A 13,475-nucleotide genomic window follows, 5' to 3' on the forward strand; every position below is an offset into this window, starting at 1 on the left:
TTGTTGCTGCCAACACCATGTACTGTTTGTCAAAGTACCTACCTAGAGATGTAAGGAGTACAACAGTGAGCTCAGTGACATTCTCTCCTAGCTTCCCAGATTTCCCTTGCCGTGCTCATAAGCATGGTATTGTATTAGTAGAATCCACGTATATAAATGGATACTACCTATCTTCACGAGAACTCAAACTCCTGCAATTCACCACCTACAAAAAAAAATCCCAAAAACACCCCGCCAAATGTCACATGCAATGCTCCGAAGCTTAGCACGCTAGCCGGGCTTCCCCGGGAAAAGGCATGACTTCATTCCAGCGCACTTTGCCGCACTAGCGCCAGACACAAGCACCGAGCCAAACAGCCGTTTACAGCAGCTTCCCCAGCCAAAATTGCCCGGCCCTTCACCACCACCCAAAGGGTACCTCGGCTTGGAATCCATCAGGGCCCGTTCAAGTCGGTTAAACATTTAGACAGCCTCTACCTCGCTTGCCGTTATAGCATCGGGTCTTCGCACAGTCGCATGCGATCCAGGCAGGGCTGCCACAGCTTTTTTCTTTTGTTCAAGTCATCTTGCCGTTGGGTAGCAATTCAGACAACAACGCATCACTGATCGCGTGGGTTCCGCACTTCTCTCTCACCGAACAACCCAGCATATCAAATTCCTAGTCCCGACTCGGTCTCTCAGCACTCCAATACAATGGCCGCCAAAACTCCGATTCCTCAGAACGACAATGTCGCCCATGCTCTTGCCGGAGCAGGTGGCGGCATTCTGTCCATGATTTTGACGTAAGATACCCTATGTCCAAGCTATCAGTCGCGTTGTTGTAGCCTCTGGGTCTTTGTTCCGGCGTGCGCATCGCATATTGCGAACCACACACAGCGCCCTCGACTAACATGCACTTCCGCAGCTACCCTCTCATCACCCTCTCCACCAGAGCCCAGGTCGAATCCAAAAAGGCCGAGAGCAAATTTGTCGAGGCCGTCCAAAAGATCATCGCGCGCGAGGGCGTCTCGGGCCTGTACGCGGGCATCAACTCTGCGCTGTTCGGCATCAGCGTCACAAACTTCATCTACTACTACTGGTACGAGTGGACTCGGGCCTTCTTCGAAAAGGCCGCCACCCGCGCCGGCCGCGCCAGCAAGAAGCTGACGACGATCGAGTCCATGATCGCGGGCGCCATCGCCGGCTCTGCGACCGTCATCATCACCAACCCCATCTGGGTCGTCAACACGCGCATCACCACGCGCCGACAGAACTCTGATGATGTCGAGGCCGGCGCCGGCGCCGTTGCCAAGCGGAGCAAGCCTCCCAGCACCATCGGAACCCTCATGGCCCTCTTGAAGAACGAGGGACCCCAGGCCTTGTTCGCTGGTGTCATCCCGGCGCTGGTGCTGGTGGTGAACCCCATCCTGCAATATACCCTCTTTGAGCAGATGAAGAATACGGTGGAGAAGAAGAGGAAGATTACGCCTACCGTAGCATTCGTGCTAGGTGCCCTGGGAAAGCTCTTCGCAACATCAGTCACATACCCATACATCACTGTTAAGAGCCAGATGCACGTCGCTGCCCACTCTGATAAGAAAGAGGGCATGTCTGAGACTTTGAGGCGCGTTGTGAAAGATGAAGGCTATTCTGGTCTGTATAAAGGTAAGCCGATATCCAGGCAGAACGCATTAATATTGGTAACATTAACTAATGAGATACAATAACAGGCATTGGTCCCAAGGTTACCCAGAGTGTCTTGACAGCGGCCTTCCTCTTTGCCTTTAAGGATGTCCTTTATGAGCAGATGGTGAGACTCAGGATGGGCCGCAAAAAGGCGTAAATTAATTACACCACACGATTGGCTACTTGCTAGCACAAAGATGCGTTCAGCATCTTTTATTCGCTTCCATTATGCAATGGAAGGTAGGCTCTTCGGAGAACCATTAGATAGAGGGCTGTAATCTTTGGGCTGTACTATTAAGTGTAATTAACATAGGTAAGGTGGAATCGACAAGGGCGGATGATACTCCTATCGGTAGATATAGAGCTGGATTTATGGAATTATCTTCCAACGGGTTTTCGGGTTTGATGAGTTGAACGTACATATTACGATTGTATATCTGGGGATCTTATGTCTCTTCTTTTCCCTTTTCTTCCACTCCGGATAACGGGGATGGAAGAAAATAGGAAACGCGACTTCAATTAGTCTTTTTTAAAACTCTTCCTCATTAAATACTTATTTTCATTTTACATGCAATTATGCCACAGGCAGCACCTTCGGAACAATCCACCATTCGTGATATGCTTTTTGTGGAGTTGGGACATCCACCTTGATCTTCAAATTATCCAGGCTCGGCGAAGTCTGAATCACCTTTTGCACCGCCGAAATGGCAAGTTTCGTCGCAATGCACGACTTGAGTCCATTCTTAACGGACGAGGACCATCGGGCGTGAGAGCCCACTGAGAAAGACTCCTCAGCCGTCATCTTGCTAAGAGCCTCGAAGCCTCGTTTGGCACCTTCCACTGCTCGCTCCGCATACTCAAAGAGCTCATCGATTTCGGTGTCGGGCTGCAAAGTACCCGCTGTGAATTCTTCAAAAGTGGGTAGGACGGGGAGGCCAATCGGCGCGAATGGTCTCATTCGAATCTCGTATCGGAGTTCGTCGGTGCTGTATGGCCTTGGTGGTGCTTTGACGAGCTTAAGGCGGTTTAAAACGGTGTATAGACATGACAGTGAATCGGATAGCTCCCAGGTTACAGCGGCATCGAGTAATGACAGGCGAGCATACATCAACGATCGCTGCAGCTGTGCGTCGATGGTGGGATTTGAATATCCAGGGCGTCCGTGTGTCTCTTCAACTCTTTTCATCAAGAATGACTTGATTCGTTCGGTGTGGTGGAGACGGGATTTGGAGATATAATTGAGGTACCAGTACATACCGGCGAGTTCATCAGTCTGGTAAATCTCCAGCTCGAAGCCCAGCTGGATAATTTGCTCCATCTGACGCAGCTTATACAGATATGTCCATGACGACAGGGGCAGAGAATAAGACTCAACACCACTGCCGCTCATTGCCGATCTGTACATAGTCGGCCGCTCTTCAATCTTGACCTGAAGGATCTGGTCGATTTCTTCTGCGTCCATCTGGAGGCTCTCCCAATCGCGTAGAAGATGGCAGAGAGTCCTCCTCACACGGCAGCGGTTCTGGCACGCTGTGCGGAGGATATCTAAGAACGGCTGTGCTGCCCTGGTCCTGAATAACTCCATCTGCTGCGCCATGGCATATCGTGGGTCGTGAACAACCTCAATCTCGTCATTTGCTCTGTCTAGATACTGGTGTGCTGGCATTGTGAGAATAGAAAAGTCGTCGTCAAGAAGTTGGCGAATACTCATGCTTCCCAGAACCTCCATAGCGTCGAAGAGGAATGTCTGCAACAACGTTCGCACATAAACAATGGGCTGCGGCTTCTTCGCTTGAAAGCAAGTTACAAATGTCTATGATTCCTCGTTAACATCAATAATCATCTGTTTTTAAGTCGGTACAACTTACGAGCAAGCTCTGAGAATCTGTATAATTCAAAACGTCGATTAGCTCGAGGCCATCTGCGAACAGGCCCTTTAGGTGACCAAAAGCAACGTCAAACTCCAGTTGAACAATGGGTCGTGGAGGCATGGTGCTGGCCAGTCTCCGCTGTAGCGTAGCACTGAAAGCCTCATTAACCCGCACGGCCAGAGAGTGTGTTTTGCTTAGGTCTGGTAACAGCTCAAGGCCTTCTCTCCAGGGCTTTTTCGCCAAGTTAGGCTCTTTCATATTCTTGGGGCATTCCACAGCGTCCAAGAATATGCGTCTCAGTTCCAATCGTGCCAACAGGGCTTCGACAAGGTTGTCAGGCATAGAACCTCGCTGCGACCTGAGGGCTGCAATGGCCTCTATCAAAACGTCACGTATCGCACTTGTTGGCAGACTTGCTAAAAGAGTGCGGTTGTACGTGGTGGTGACAAAATCTTCTTCCTGCACTCGGGATTTAACAACAAAGGGCCACTATTGGTGCATTGATGTAGGAAACTTACCTCATAAAAGTGCTCTGATTTGATCCTTTCATTCACGTAGCCGCAGCTTTTCAGCATGCCTAGACAGTATGCTCGGAGGGCCTGTAGCATGAGCTGTTCATTTGGGTTGTGGTTGCCATTGCGAACGAAGGTAGCTTCTTCAATACTTCGTGGCTCTGGCATAGACAGGGCTTCTACGTAGAAGCTGGTAAATAACGTTTGAGAGAGGGGGTATCCCAGATGCCATGACATCTAATGCAACATGAGCGCTTGGAGCATGGCACGGTAAGTACGGGCCTTTTGAACTAACCTCATGACATAAAAGCTGATCTATGATACCCAGCACCTCTTCTGGCAGCAGTGATCTGGAAACGTCGTATGTTTCCTCCACCTCAGCTCCGGGGCGGCTGCACCCACTATCCATCTTGGGATCCATGATCTATCATAGTATGAGAAGACGGAAACCCTCGCAAAGCGTAGTCTAGCATAATACGTACCTCCAAAGCGGCGACAGAATCAAACAACGTGAAGAACCCATCCTTAACGATGGCTCCAGGCTCAAGAGCTGTGGTTATAAATCAGCTTACGTGCACTGCGGCTCAGATAACGTGAGGATGTGTCGGCTCACTCTTAACAGCTTCTGAAAATTTTGCCGTTATATCCACGGCGACGATGCCATCGCTCTTGATATTCGGTGGCAGCGTCTCCGGGGGAGCAGAGCCCTGGCCCAGCGATAATCTCGCGATTTCTGCGCAGCTTCTGGATTAGCAATTTTGTTGAGGGCGAGGGGAGAGAGATTATGACGGTTTTCAGCCCATCATTTTTTTTCGCACCATCTGGTACCCCAACGCCAAAGTCCGCCATGCTGTAAAAATGGTTTGGCACTCAGATAGATTATATTGGCATTATTGCGCGGGTGATGAGCTTCGAATCAAAGATGAAATGCCAAAAAATAAAGAGTTCCCTATGCTCCCTCGCGCGTGGCTTGAAATGGGTCTGCTGTTGATGACCACTAAAGTCACTGTTCGCGGGCCGAGACACACAGACCTAAGACAGTGCTATTAGGCGACTGAACAATAGTACCTTCCCTAGTTTTCAGCAAGAGGTTCAAGCGGTTGAAAGCGCTGGATTGCAAAGTTTATCTTCCAAGGTTAATAAAGGCAATTTCTTTTTTAGATTTAACAGGCCGCGGTATTTGCATAATACCACACGAGGCTTCAGTCGCATTCTCCACCATCGGTATATATCTTGCTAAGCAGTCACCCCTCACATATTACATCTACTTCCAACGGAACATTACGGAATGATCTTGCAGCCGGATGCCATGATTTGTTTGCCATAATATATTGGTGTATTGCAGCAGTTATTTATTTTACAATGCCAGCAATTTGGAGTTCTAACCCATTCGCATGGCTCTTCTCATGTCGCTTCCCAGCGTCTATTGTAAGATCACTCCCCACCCCTTCTCATCCACTCGATTTTTTTTCCCCCACACAGGCAGATTAAGAGGAGGCATTCTCGGCGGTGGCAGCAGCGTTCGCGGCGTTGAGGTCTCGGGGCTCGCCGGCCTTGCCATTCTACTGAGGCATTAACAATCGGTTCCTGCTATTGTCTATGCGCCCAATTCACATACCTTCCATGAAGCAAATCGCAGCTCGGAAGTAGCACGACGCTCAGCAACGATTCGCTTGTCCTCCTTGAGGCTTCGGCGAATGGCGCGGGCCGAAACGGCCAGGAAGCGGTTGTAGCTATATCACAGCATGTTAGCCGATGGATTCGCAGAGTCGGTTGGAAAAAGTCGCAGCGCAGCGCAGCGGTCGAGAGGGTGATCGAGGCGGCGAAGGCGAGTGCGCTACGGCAGGGGATCAATCGACGTACGTCAAACCGGCGGCTTTCCACGCAGCAGTCATCTTGGCGGATGGATGGGTTAAACGGCGAAAATAAGCGTTGTTAATGATGCCGACTGAATCTTTGCTAGAATCGAGCGCTCGACAATGCGCTAGCGCGCCTGAGGTTTCAAAAAGTCACGTGTGTCTCAAAGGATGACTCAGCGGCTACATCCGACTTGCTTTCCCGTTTAGTACCTTGCCCACTGACATGCCGTAATTCATATTGAAGCTGGATGATCTATGCCCAAGTTCGCACATTCCATGGTCCAATTAGATCTGGTAGAAAATTTGACTTAACTCCGTGCCAGGATTCTTCAGCATCGCCCCGGCAAATCTACAAGCAGCACAATCCCGGATGATGAAGTAAGCAGGCTTCTGTGCTGAGCTGAGACAAGCCAGGCGCAACTTAAGAATACTCCCTGTAACGCCGCCGATTCGAGGCGGAGAACTTGATTATGCCAATGGAATCTCCGCAAGGCGAGACACACCATTAATCTACCAAGGACAAGGGTGCAGTAGGGACTCAGCTCTCCATACCGGGAAGTTTGCTTTATGTGTTTCCGCTCGCTAGAGCTCTCCGTGTCCTTCTTGACAGGGAAAGCTCCTTAATCACATTCGTAAAAGGCTTTGGCCTGTGTATTGATTTGTGTCGACCCTCATATTCCTTATCCATCTAAAAACGTCAGTACATTTCTCACTTCAGATATGTCGTCTGTGCTACAGGGAAGAAGACGCCGGCCGCGAGAAATCTTGCTCCCTAACGGCAAGAAGATAATCGTGACGCTGCCCGAGGATCTCGAGGAGGTTCGCCGCAAATATCCCAGAGGTAGCGACGACATACAAGTCGAAGTGGTTGTTCACGGCTCTGTAGAACACAGTCATCATCTTCGACAATCGCGAGACCATCATGAAGAGCGCCGACAGTTGCTACGGGAGCAACATGGGCCTGCCTTTGAAGAATGGGAAGACGTCCAAACGCAGCTTTCCTTGGTGACTGCAGAGTTGGAGCGTTTGGAGAACCAAGCGTCGGGGCTCTACGGTAACTTTAGTAAATTTGGTTACGATGCTGCTATACGAACATACAGTGATGAAGACCCTCCTATCGCATCTTCGCATGCGTCAATCTCAGAGAAAGTCCGTGGGCAGCGGGACCAAGACGGCGACCGGCATGGAGAGACAACCAAGCTATTTAAACGGCCTGTGATCAGGCAATGGTTTCATCAAGGTTTGCTATGGAGAGCATCTGAACAAACGGAAGTTATGGCTATCGAGCTCTTCCTCGATCTTGTATACGGTACGATATTGTTTGCTCTATGGCTCGATCGAAATGGAGCAGCTAATAACGCTTTCCTAGTGGGCATCATCCATTCCAATGGCGAGCACATGGCAGAAGAAGCGACCGGATACGAACTACTCCGCTTCGTGATTACGTTCATTATGACCTGGAAGATATGGACGGACATTACTCTAACGCTTAGTTGGTTCGAGACAGACGACGTTGTCACTAGATTGGAGGTTTTGTTTTGCATCTCTTGCCTCATCGGGTAAAAATGGCAATCTCCCTCTGCTGCAATATCTCGGCTAACCTTTCTTATAGCTTTACTAACATGACCCATATCTTTGTCGATGATCCGGCACACAATACCTACGTGCAACTTGTGTCGTTCTATCTCGCCGCACGAATTTTTACAGCGATATTTTATGGAATAGCGGCTTATCTCCTACCCATGATCAAGGGTGTCATGATTACCCAGATAATATTCATTATTATCCCTACCGCTTTGTGGATCGCCAGCATTCACGTCGATATGCCTGGCCGCCTGGGGTTCATCGTACCAGCTCTGTTTCTTGACATGTATGGACAAGTAGCGTTCTTCACAATAGTTCGATACAACCAAATTCATGCCGCAGAGAGCGTTTGGAAAAGGCGTTTCGATCGCATGTTTGAGTTTTACCCTGCCATCAGCATCGAGCACAGGGTCGAAAGAATGAACGCTTTTGTCTCTTTAGTTTTCGGATATTCCGTGGTCGCTGTCCTGTTCCAAAACCAAGGTGGCTACGATATAAATGCGTTTCTAGGAAAGGCTATTCTAGGTTTAATGCAAGCATTTACTTTCAATTGGATTTATTTTGATATCGACGGACGAAACATCAATCTACATGCAATTCGACGCTCTCCGACCACCGGTTAGATCTCATTCATTTCCCCTCTTATCTGTGTACTTCAAAGCTAACAATAGCATAGCTGGTCTTTGGGGGGTTTCTCATTTACCTTTTGTAATGGGATACATCGTCGCCACATCAGCTCTATCAAGGCTGGTACTTGCTACTGACGTACCAGGCACTGACTCGAATCAACTTGCTGAACCTTACAGAGACAGCGCCGAGGATCATTTCAACTCAGGCGTCCGCTTCTTCTACTGCCATGGCCTTGCCATCGCCCTTCTCTGCATGGCAGCCATATCCTTTTCACACGAACACAAGAAGCAACCGACGCTTCGGTTGAATAAAAGTATTAGGCTCGCAAATCGTATTGCAGTTTGCATCATCATGTTCTTCTTGCCGTTGGCGACATCGCTCCGGTCCCTCGATCTCATTTCCATCACACTAAGTCTGACGGTATGGGTCCTGATTGTCGAGCTGTGGGGGAAATCGTGTACAGACGATCCATTTATCGGTGAGAAAGACGGTTGCTGTATAACGTATTGTGCGAGATGCAAAAAGTATGATGTTGGGGGAGCTGTTGGTTCTGATGGAAGGCTTCTACGCGGGGAGATGTTGGAATTAGACAGGGCGGAGAAGACGGCGATTTAGAATTATATCAAGAGTATATAAATAAATATTTGGCCATATTATACGAAAATAAATGAACATTAATCGCTAAATATCTTTCACACGCACGCCCCTGTTACATACCAAAAACTGTGGTTAGCATCCTTCGCCCATCCAATACCCGTTAAGCAAAATAACAAGGCGTAGTCATAGTAATAGCCTGATGCATCCTCCTCCTATCAACCTCCTTCTTCAGCATCACCAAGCAGCTGGCCACCACCAACACCTCAACCTGCTCCGCATCCCCTTTAGTTCCCTCCCATTCCATCAAATTCATCATCAATCTACCTCCATTCCCCGCCGTCGTAATTTTCGTCTCCTTGGACCTAACCTCTGCATTTCTCACCAGCCTCGCCACGGGTATCCTCTTCTCCTCCTGTTTCCCGCCCTCAAGCGCCACTTTGATTATTCGATCGAGGACCATCAAATTATTTGCCCCAGCCGCTTTTCTCTCTTCCCGCCCTGCGTAACGCCATTGAAACGTGCCCAGGTGCGTGCGGAATACTTGCGCTCGCGTAGTGAAGCCCTTATTGACGACTTCAAACTCCTCCTCGTAGGCCATGAGTCCACACAACTCCAGCTTTGGGGGCTTACCGGGGCCGAAGCGATATGTGGTTCGGCAGATGGGGTCGTTTTCAGAGTCGCCGGCACGAATGAGGTTGCTGTTTCCGGAGCAGCGAACCGGACGGAGAGACCGATATGCAAGGTCTGTGGCAATACCCGTGGAGAGATCTACATTGTATATGGGGATGGGCGTCCGCCGAGGCGAGTGGGGGAAGGCAAGGAGAGGATGGCCTCGAGCTTCGATCTGAAAGGCCTTGGTGCAGCGAAAAGTTGGCTGGGATGACGATGAAGATGAGCCCTGGGCGCTGAGACGGTAGTCGTCATATTGAGGGGGGGAGGAGGAGCTGGAGCGTGAAGATGTGGTTGAAAGATTATCGAGCTCGATATAGTCGCCGGGTTCATAAGCTGGAGGAAGGGAAGATGTTGATGTTGATGGTCGGGAGAGCTTTCGACCGTGCAGAAGCACTTCCGTTTGAGTAGCCGACATTGTATATGTATACAGTTGTATATATGTGTATATGTATATAAGTATGTATATGATGGCGGCAGGTTGATGTGGTTGTATAAGTGAGATAAGAGCCTGTCTCAGAACAATCTTGACTAGTATATATAGAAAGCGTTATAGTAAATATATAGTTGGTCCTAAAGCCATCTACATGAAGCTCTAGAAATTGGATCCTCTCCCCATCCATGTGCAACCCAGCGTCTCTATATATACTTTCGACGCCATGCCCCTAGCAATTAAAAGTACATTGTAGGCATCATCGCCAAGCCAGCAGTAAAACCAAACCCCAAGCAGATTCGCCCAACCCGAGATATACGCTCCCCCCAAGCTTCGCCCCAGCTACAAATGGCTATCCGCCAGCTCCTGGCCCGGGCACATGTCCTCCCGCTTGCTGACATGCGCTACCGAGCGCCTCTTTTGTCTTTGTGCGGTTCAGCTTGCCAGAAAACAAGCGGGCCTCTCCATTCGCATGCCAGATACGCAGAATACGATGAATACGGACCAATCAGAGACACGACTATAAAGTGGAGAAGAGCTTCTAGCGGCATCATTTGTGGGGATTGGCGCAAGCTTGACTGCACCTTGGGCTTCTCGGCTCTTTGTTTTGGGCACCAGAGAGTCTTGGAGGAAGCTTTGGGTGGCTGTAGGCAGGGCTTGGCTGGGCTTCGAGAAGCTTGCAGAGTCGAGCTGGTCAAGATGCGTCAGTTGTGTCTGCATTCACCGTCGTTTTTGTTGAGAGGGGTTCGGCTGGCTAAAATAGGTGTGCTATTGTGCAGCTGGAGACAGTATCGCGGCAGGGTGTAAGTGGTAGACCCTTTGAATATTCCACGGCTAACCCAGCAGCCGTATTCCTCGTAACAGCCACTCCCCGGATGCCACAATCGAAGGACGCCTATGGCCATTCCACCCGTGGACTTTGCGTGCCCGGATAAATATATAAAATCATCTACCATCTTGATGGTTTCCAAGTGACCAAGTGTATTTACTATATCTCGTTTGTATCAATTATTGGATATATGTCGCAAAGATACATTGAAAAAAGAAGGAACGCCGAAATTCCAATTGCTTCCTACTTCACATACAAACAAGACATACATCTACCGACGCTTCCCAAAGAAAGTAATGTCGTTATCCAGCTGTTCGTCTACCCACCTCGGCCACTGATTGAACATCTGATGAGCATAATCTACGCGCGCGTTGAGATGCTTAAGCCAGCGGATGAATCCTGGGTCGATGCGGGCATTTTCCTGCTGAGCAGGATGCTTCTCTCGCACGTCGTATTCCCGCTCAATGATGAAAGCCATGATTTGCGACAGGGCTATCCAGTGTGTGTGCAACAAAATGACGATCTGGTTGTTGGCATTGATGAGCTCTTGGAATGAATCATGGGGTAGCAGCATCCACCATGCGTATTGCTTCGAATTGGCCTTGTATGCTGCAACAGGGGGAAACAAAGAAAAGCCCAATATGTTAGCGAGGTGGCCAGCATCAAAGTGAATAAAGAATCCAGCTTACCCTCGAAGGAATTGGTAAGCAGTTGAGACGAAATGGTCATAAGCTTCTCGTGGTATTCAATCTCGACTTGCCGTGTGCAAAGCGGCCCCAAGTTGGTAATCGACTCAATGGCAGTCTCAGCCCACCCCTTCTCAATTAAAGGCAGCCCCTCCATATACGGCGCAAGGACCTCGTCTTGGTTTGACTCAAACAGATTACTAAAAAGAGGCTTGATGCTCTTAAACATCATTTGCATTCCCACAATGACAATCCCCCGAATGAATGTCATGTACTCAGCTAATCCGTCCTCGAGGCTGACCGATTGGAAAGTAAGTGCGAAGCAGGTAGCTACCAGAGCGTTCGCCTCCTCGTATGTCGTGTCCATCTTTGAGGCATCTGTTAATCGTTTCTTGATGGCCTTGATCGCTTTTATACGGTGATTCATCGCCACCGGTGCAAGGCTACTATCTGTGTCCATCAACTCCGAGGCCGCATAGCCAAGGATCGCATGCATAAGAAATTCGTGCTGTCAAAAATCTGTCAGTTATATTAACCGGCAGTTTTGTTTTTTTTTTTTTTTTAAAAAAAAAAAAAAAAAAAAAAAAAAAAAACCTGCTAGCTTTCAGACACGGCATCAAGGGAATATTCAACATACGTTGTGTGCTATGCTTGGAATCTCGTGCGTCCAAATCTCTTCTTGCCTCAACGGATGGTGAGGGTAGCACTGGGTCAGAAAGTGCTGAAAGCATCGCATATCTTGCAAGCTGAATAATGGTATCTGATTGTGCGGCTGCTCCAATGTCAGCAGGATTCAACACTAGATGCCGGTTGTACGATGATCTCGCGCTTGTTAGGACGTACCTGGTGTATAATCTGCGGCGAAACCGGGTATTCGCAATTCAATCCCGTTTTGACGCAGTTGCCGCATGCTGGGTGTGTTTCTTGACACTATGATAGGCGTTCAACATGAGTTGCCCACTCCCTCTACTCGACCAAATGCGACGATGTTTTGAGCATATACCTTGATGCGCCGCCTCTTGCAGTTGTAGCATCCCCTACGGCTTTTGGTATGGCCTCGCCTCTCTAGCCGCTGCCTTTGCTGCATCGGCGTCCGGCGAAGGCTCAGCTCGAGGTGGCTATTGTTGTTATTGCCGCTGGACAGGCTTTTGGAGCTGGAGTACGGAGGTGTGTGCGCTCCTCCTGACGATTCCGACAGCGTGGTCGAATAGCCCTGCACACCGTCCATGAAGCCCGCGTCGGGCTGCAGGTAGGCGGTATAATCAAACTCGGACGAATCGGGGAACGACATGATGTCGTCCTCAAAGGGCTGGGAGCTCATGGCGGGCGATTCTGGAAAGCCGCGTGCGGTTCTTCCCAGCAGGCTGTACTGCTATGCAGGCTCGGGTGCGGTCACCGGGTGACTCTTGTCGGCCCCACGTTACGGAGCGCATATGGCGATGGCCACGGGGCGTGATTGGTGGGCAGCGGCAGTTTGATCCTCAGCACCTTGTTCAGAGCCGCGCGCAATTGAACAAAATACCAGCCGTGAGCCAGTGGGATGCTGCAAATAGTCGAGAAGCCGGGAATCATTGTTGACCAAACGCTCGATTGGATGCGATGACGGACTTAGTTTTAGGTGCCGTGGAACGGAGCACCTTTCCTCCGCATCCTTGTACGGATTACTTTATGCTCCTGGCTAGCACAGCTAAAGATGCTCGCATGGCCACTGATTGTGAGGCGTTTATGAGGCGGCGCAGCAACATGAGGTCCGCGCGAGCTTCGATTTGATCAGCTGGCCGCCTTGGCAGACAACCTGCGCCATTTGGGTCCTGCCGCTAATTCGCTTCTGAGGGGTGGCATCCTCTGTTCGTCTTGGACACTGGCGACATTTTGGGCACCGAGAGGGCAAGCCGTAGAATCACTTTAGATAGTCGTCTTCACCGAACCGTGACCTCGGCAAGTTGATCAAAATAGGACAAGCACCATATCATCACAACGATTCACAAGTCTTTTTTCATTTTCCCTTCACGATACGCACCATGGTATTTACTAGATAATATCTTGGAACGTAAGAGGATCGTCCTGTAAAGCAATGACTACGTTTTCGACTGGTCCAGGCAGCAGCCAAGCTTCCAGAATGCATCGCTGCCGCGCTAAC

The 13,475-nt window shown here is 49.6% G+C and overlaps 7 protein-coding genes across 7 annotated transcripts; 3 read left to right on the top strand and 4 right to left on the bottom strand.

The window, feature by feature from the left end:
* Positions 1-81: 81 nt before the first annotated feature.
* TrAFT101_002015 (uncharacterized protein) lies at positions 82-2,263 on the top strand. Its single transcript, XM_024905241.2, has 3 exons — positions 82-782; positions 905-1,644; positions 1,710-2,263. The coding sequence occupies exons 1-3, from the start codon at positions 694-696 to the stop codon at positions 1,820-1,822; spliced, it is 942 nt and encodes a 313-aa protein (XP_024763133.1). The 5' UTR covers positions 82-693; the 3' UTR covers positions 1,823-2,263.
* On the bottom strand, positions 2,240-4,897 carry TrAFT101_002016 (uncharacterized protein; the record flags this gene model as incomplete). The annotated part of the gene is made up of 7 exons (XM_024909637.2): positions 2,240-3,478; positions 3,534-3,995; positions 4,055-4,285; positions 4,344-4,472; positions 4,531-4,598; positions 4,662-4,781; positions 4,867-4,897. 7 exons carry the CDS (start codon positions 4,895-4,897, stop codon positions 2,240-2,242), a joined length of 2,280 nt encoding a protein of 759 aa, XP_024763134.1.
* Positions 4,898-5,190: 293 nt separating this feature from the next.
* TrAFT101_002017 (uncharacterized protein) lies at positions 5,191-6,000 on the bottom strand. The gene is made up of 3 exons (XM_024907818.2): positions 5,912-6,000; positions 5,667-5,781; positions 5,191-5,610 (listed from the first exon to the last, which is right to left on the bottom strand). Exons 1-3 carry the CDS (start codon positions 5,941-5,943, stop codon positions 5,536-5,538), a joined length of 222 nt encoding a protein of 73 aa, XP_024763135.1. The 5' UTR covers positions 5,944-6,000; the 3' UTR covers positions 5,191-5,535.
* Positions 6,001-6,627: 627 nt separating this feature from the next.
* On the top strand, positions 6,628-7,470 carry TrAFT101_002018 (uncharacterized protein; the record flags this gene model as incomplete). The annotated part of the gene is made up of 2 exons (XM_066126490.1): positions 6,628-7,216; positions 7,277-7,470. 2 exons carry the CDS (start codon positions 6,628-6,630, stop codon positions 7,468-7,470), a joined length of 783 nt encoding a protein of 260 aa, XP_065982593.1.
* Positions 7,471-7,529: 59 nt separating this feature from the next.
* TrAFT101_002019 (uncharacterized protein) lies at positions 7,530-8,736 on the top strand (the record flags this gene model as incomplete). Its single annotated transcript, XM_024905242.2, has 2 exons — positions 7,530-8,109; positions 8,168-8,736. The coding sequence occupies 2 exons, from the start codon at positions 7,530-7,532 to the stop codon at positions 8,734-8,736; spliced, it is 1,149 nt and encodes a 382-aa protein (XP_024763136.2).
* A 30-nt stretch (positions 8,737-8,766) lies between these two features.
* Positions 8,767-9,979, bottom strand: TrAFT101_002020 (uncharacterized protein). The gene has a single exon (XM_024907819.2). The coding sequence runs from the start codon at positions 9,803-9,805 to the stop codon at positions 8,879-8,881; it is 927 nt and encodes a 308-aa protein (XP_024763137.1). The 5' UTR covers positions 9,806-9,979; the 3' UTR covers positions 8,767-8,878.
* An 805-nt stretch (positions 9,980-10,784) lies between these two features.
* TrAFT101_002021 (uncharacterized protein) lies at positions 10,785-13,145 on the bottom strand. Its single transcript, XM_024907820.2, has 5 exons — positions 12,339-13,145; positions 12,179-12,265; positions 11,973-12,107; positions 11,339-11,843; positions 10,785-11,258 (listed from the first exon to the last, which is right to left on the bottom strand). Exons 1-5 carry the CDS (start codon positions 12,654-12,656, stop codon positions 10,921-10,923), a joined length of 1,383 nt encoding a protein of 460 aa, XP_024763138.1. The 5' UTR covers positions 12,657-13,145; the 3' UTR covers positions 10,785-10,920.
* Positions 13,146-13,475: the final 330 nt, after the last annotated feature.

This window comes from Trichoderma asperellum, chromosome 1 (assembly GCF_020647865.1).
Source record: "Trichoderma asperellum chromosome 1, complete sequence".
Classification (NCBI taxonomy): domain Eukaryota; kingdom Fungi; phylum Ascomycota; class Sordariomycetes; order Hypocreales; family Hypocreaceae; genus Trichoderma; species Trichoderma asperellum.

Excerpts from the sequence above, each read along its gene's own strand:
- TrAFT101_002015 (XM_024905241.2), top strand. The coding sequence starts at position 694 with ATGGCCGCCAAAACTCCGATTCCTCAGAACGACAATGTCGCCCATGCT. Across the intron at positions 783-904 it reads ATTCTGTCCATGATTTTGAC|CTACCCTCTCATCACCCTCT; the intron begins GTAAGATACCCT and ends GCACTTCCGCAG. Across the intron at positions 1,645-1,709 it reads CTATTCTGGTCTGTATAAAG|GCATTGGTCCCAAGGTTACC; the intron begins GTAAGCCGATAT and ends ATACAATAACAG.
- TrAFT101_002020 (XM_024907819.2), bottom strand. The coding sequence starts at position 9,805 with ATGTCGGCTACTCAAACGGAAGTGCTTCTGCACGGTCGAAAGCTCTCC.
- TrAFT101_002017 (XM_024907818.2), bottom strand. The coding sequence starts at position 5,943 with ATGACTGCTGCGTGGAAAGCCGCCGGTTTGAC. Across the intron at positions 5,782-5,911 it reads TGGAAAGCCGCCGGTTTGAC|CTACAACCGCTTCCTGGCCG; the intron begins GTACGTCGATTG and ends GCTGTGATATAG. Across the intron at positions 5,611-5,666 it reads TGCGATTTGCTTCATGGAAG|AATGGCAAGGCCGGCGAGCC; the intron begins GTATGTGAATTG and ends ATGCCTCAGTAG.
- TrAFT101_002021 (XM_024907820.2), bottom strand. The coding sequence starts at position 12,656 with ATGAGCTCCCAGCCCTTTGAGGACGACATCATGTCGTTCCCCGATTCG. Across the intron at positions 12,266-12,338 it reads GCAAGAGGCGGCGCATCAAG|TGTCAAGAAACACACCCAGC; the intron begins GTATATGCTCAA and ends CGCCTATCATAG. Across the intron at positions 11,844-11,972 it reads TTCCAAGCATAGCACACAAC|CACGAATTTCTTATGCATGC; the intron begins GTATGTTGAATA and ends GATTTTTGACAG.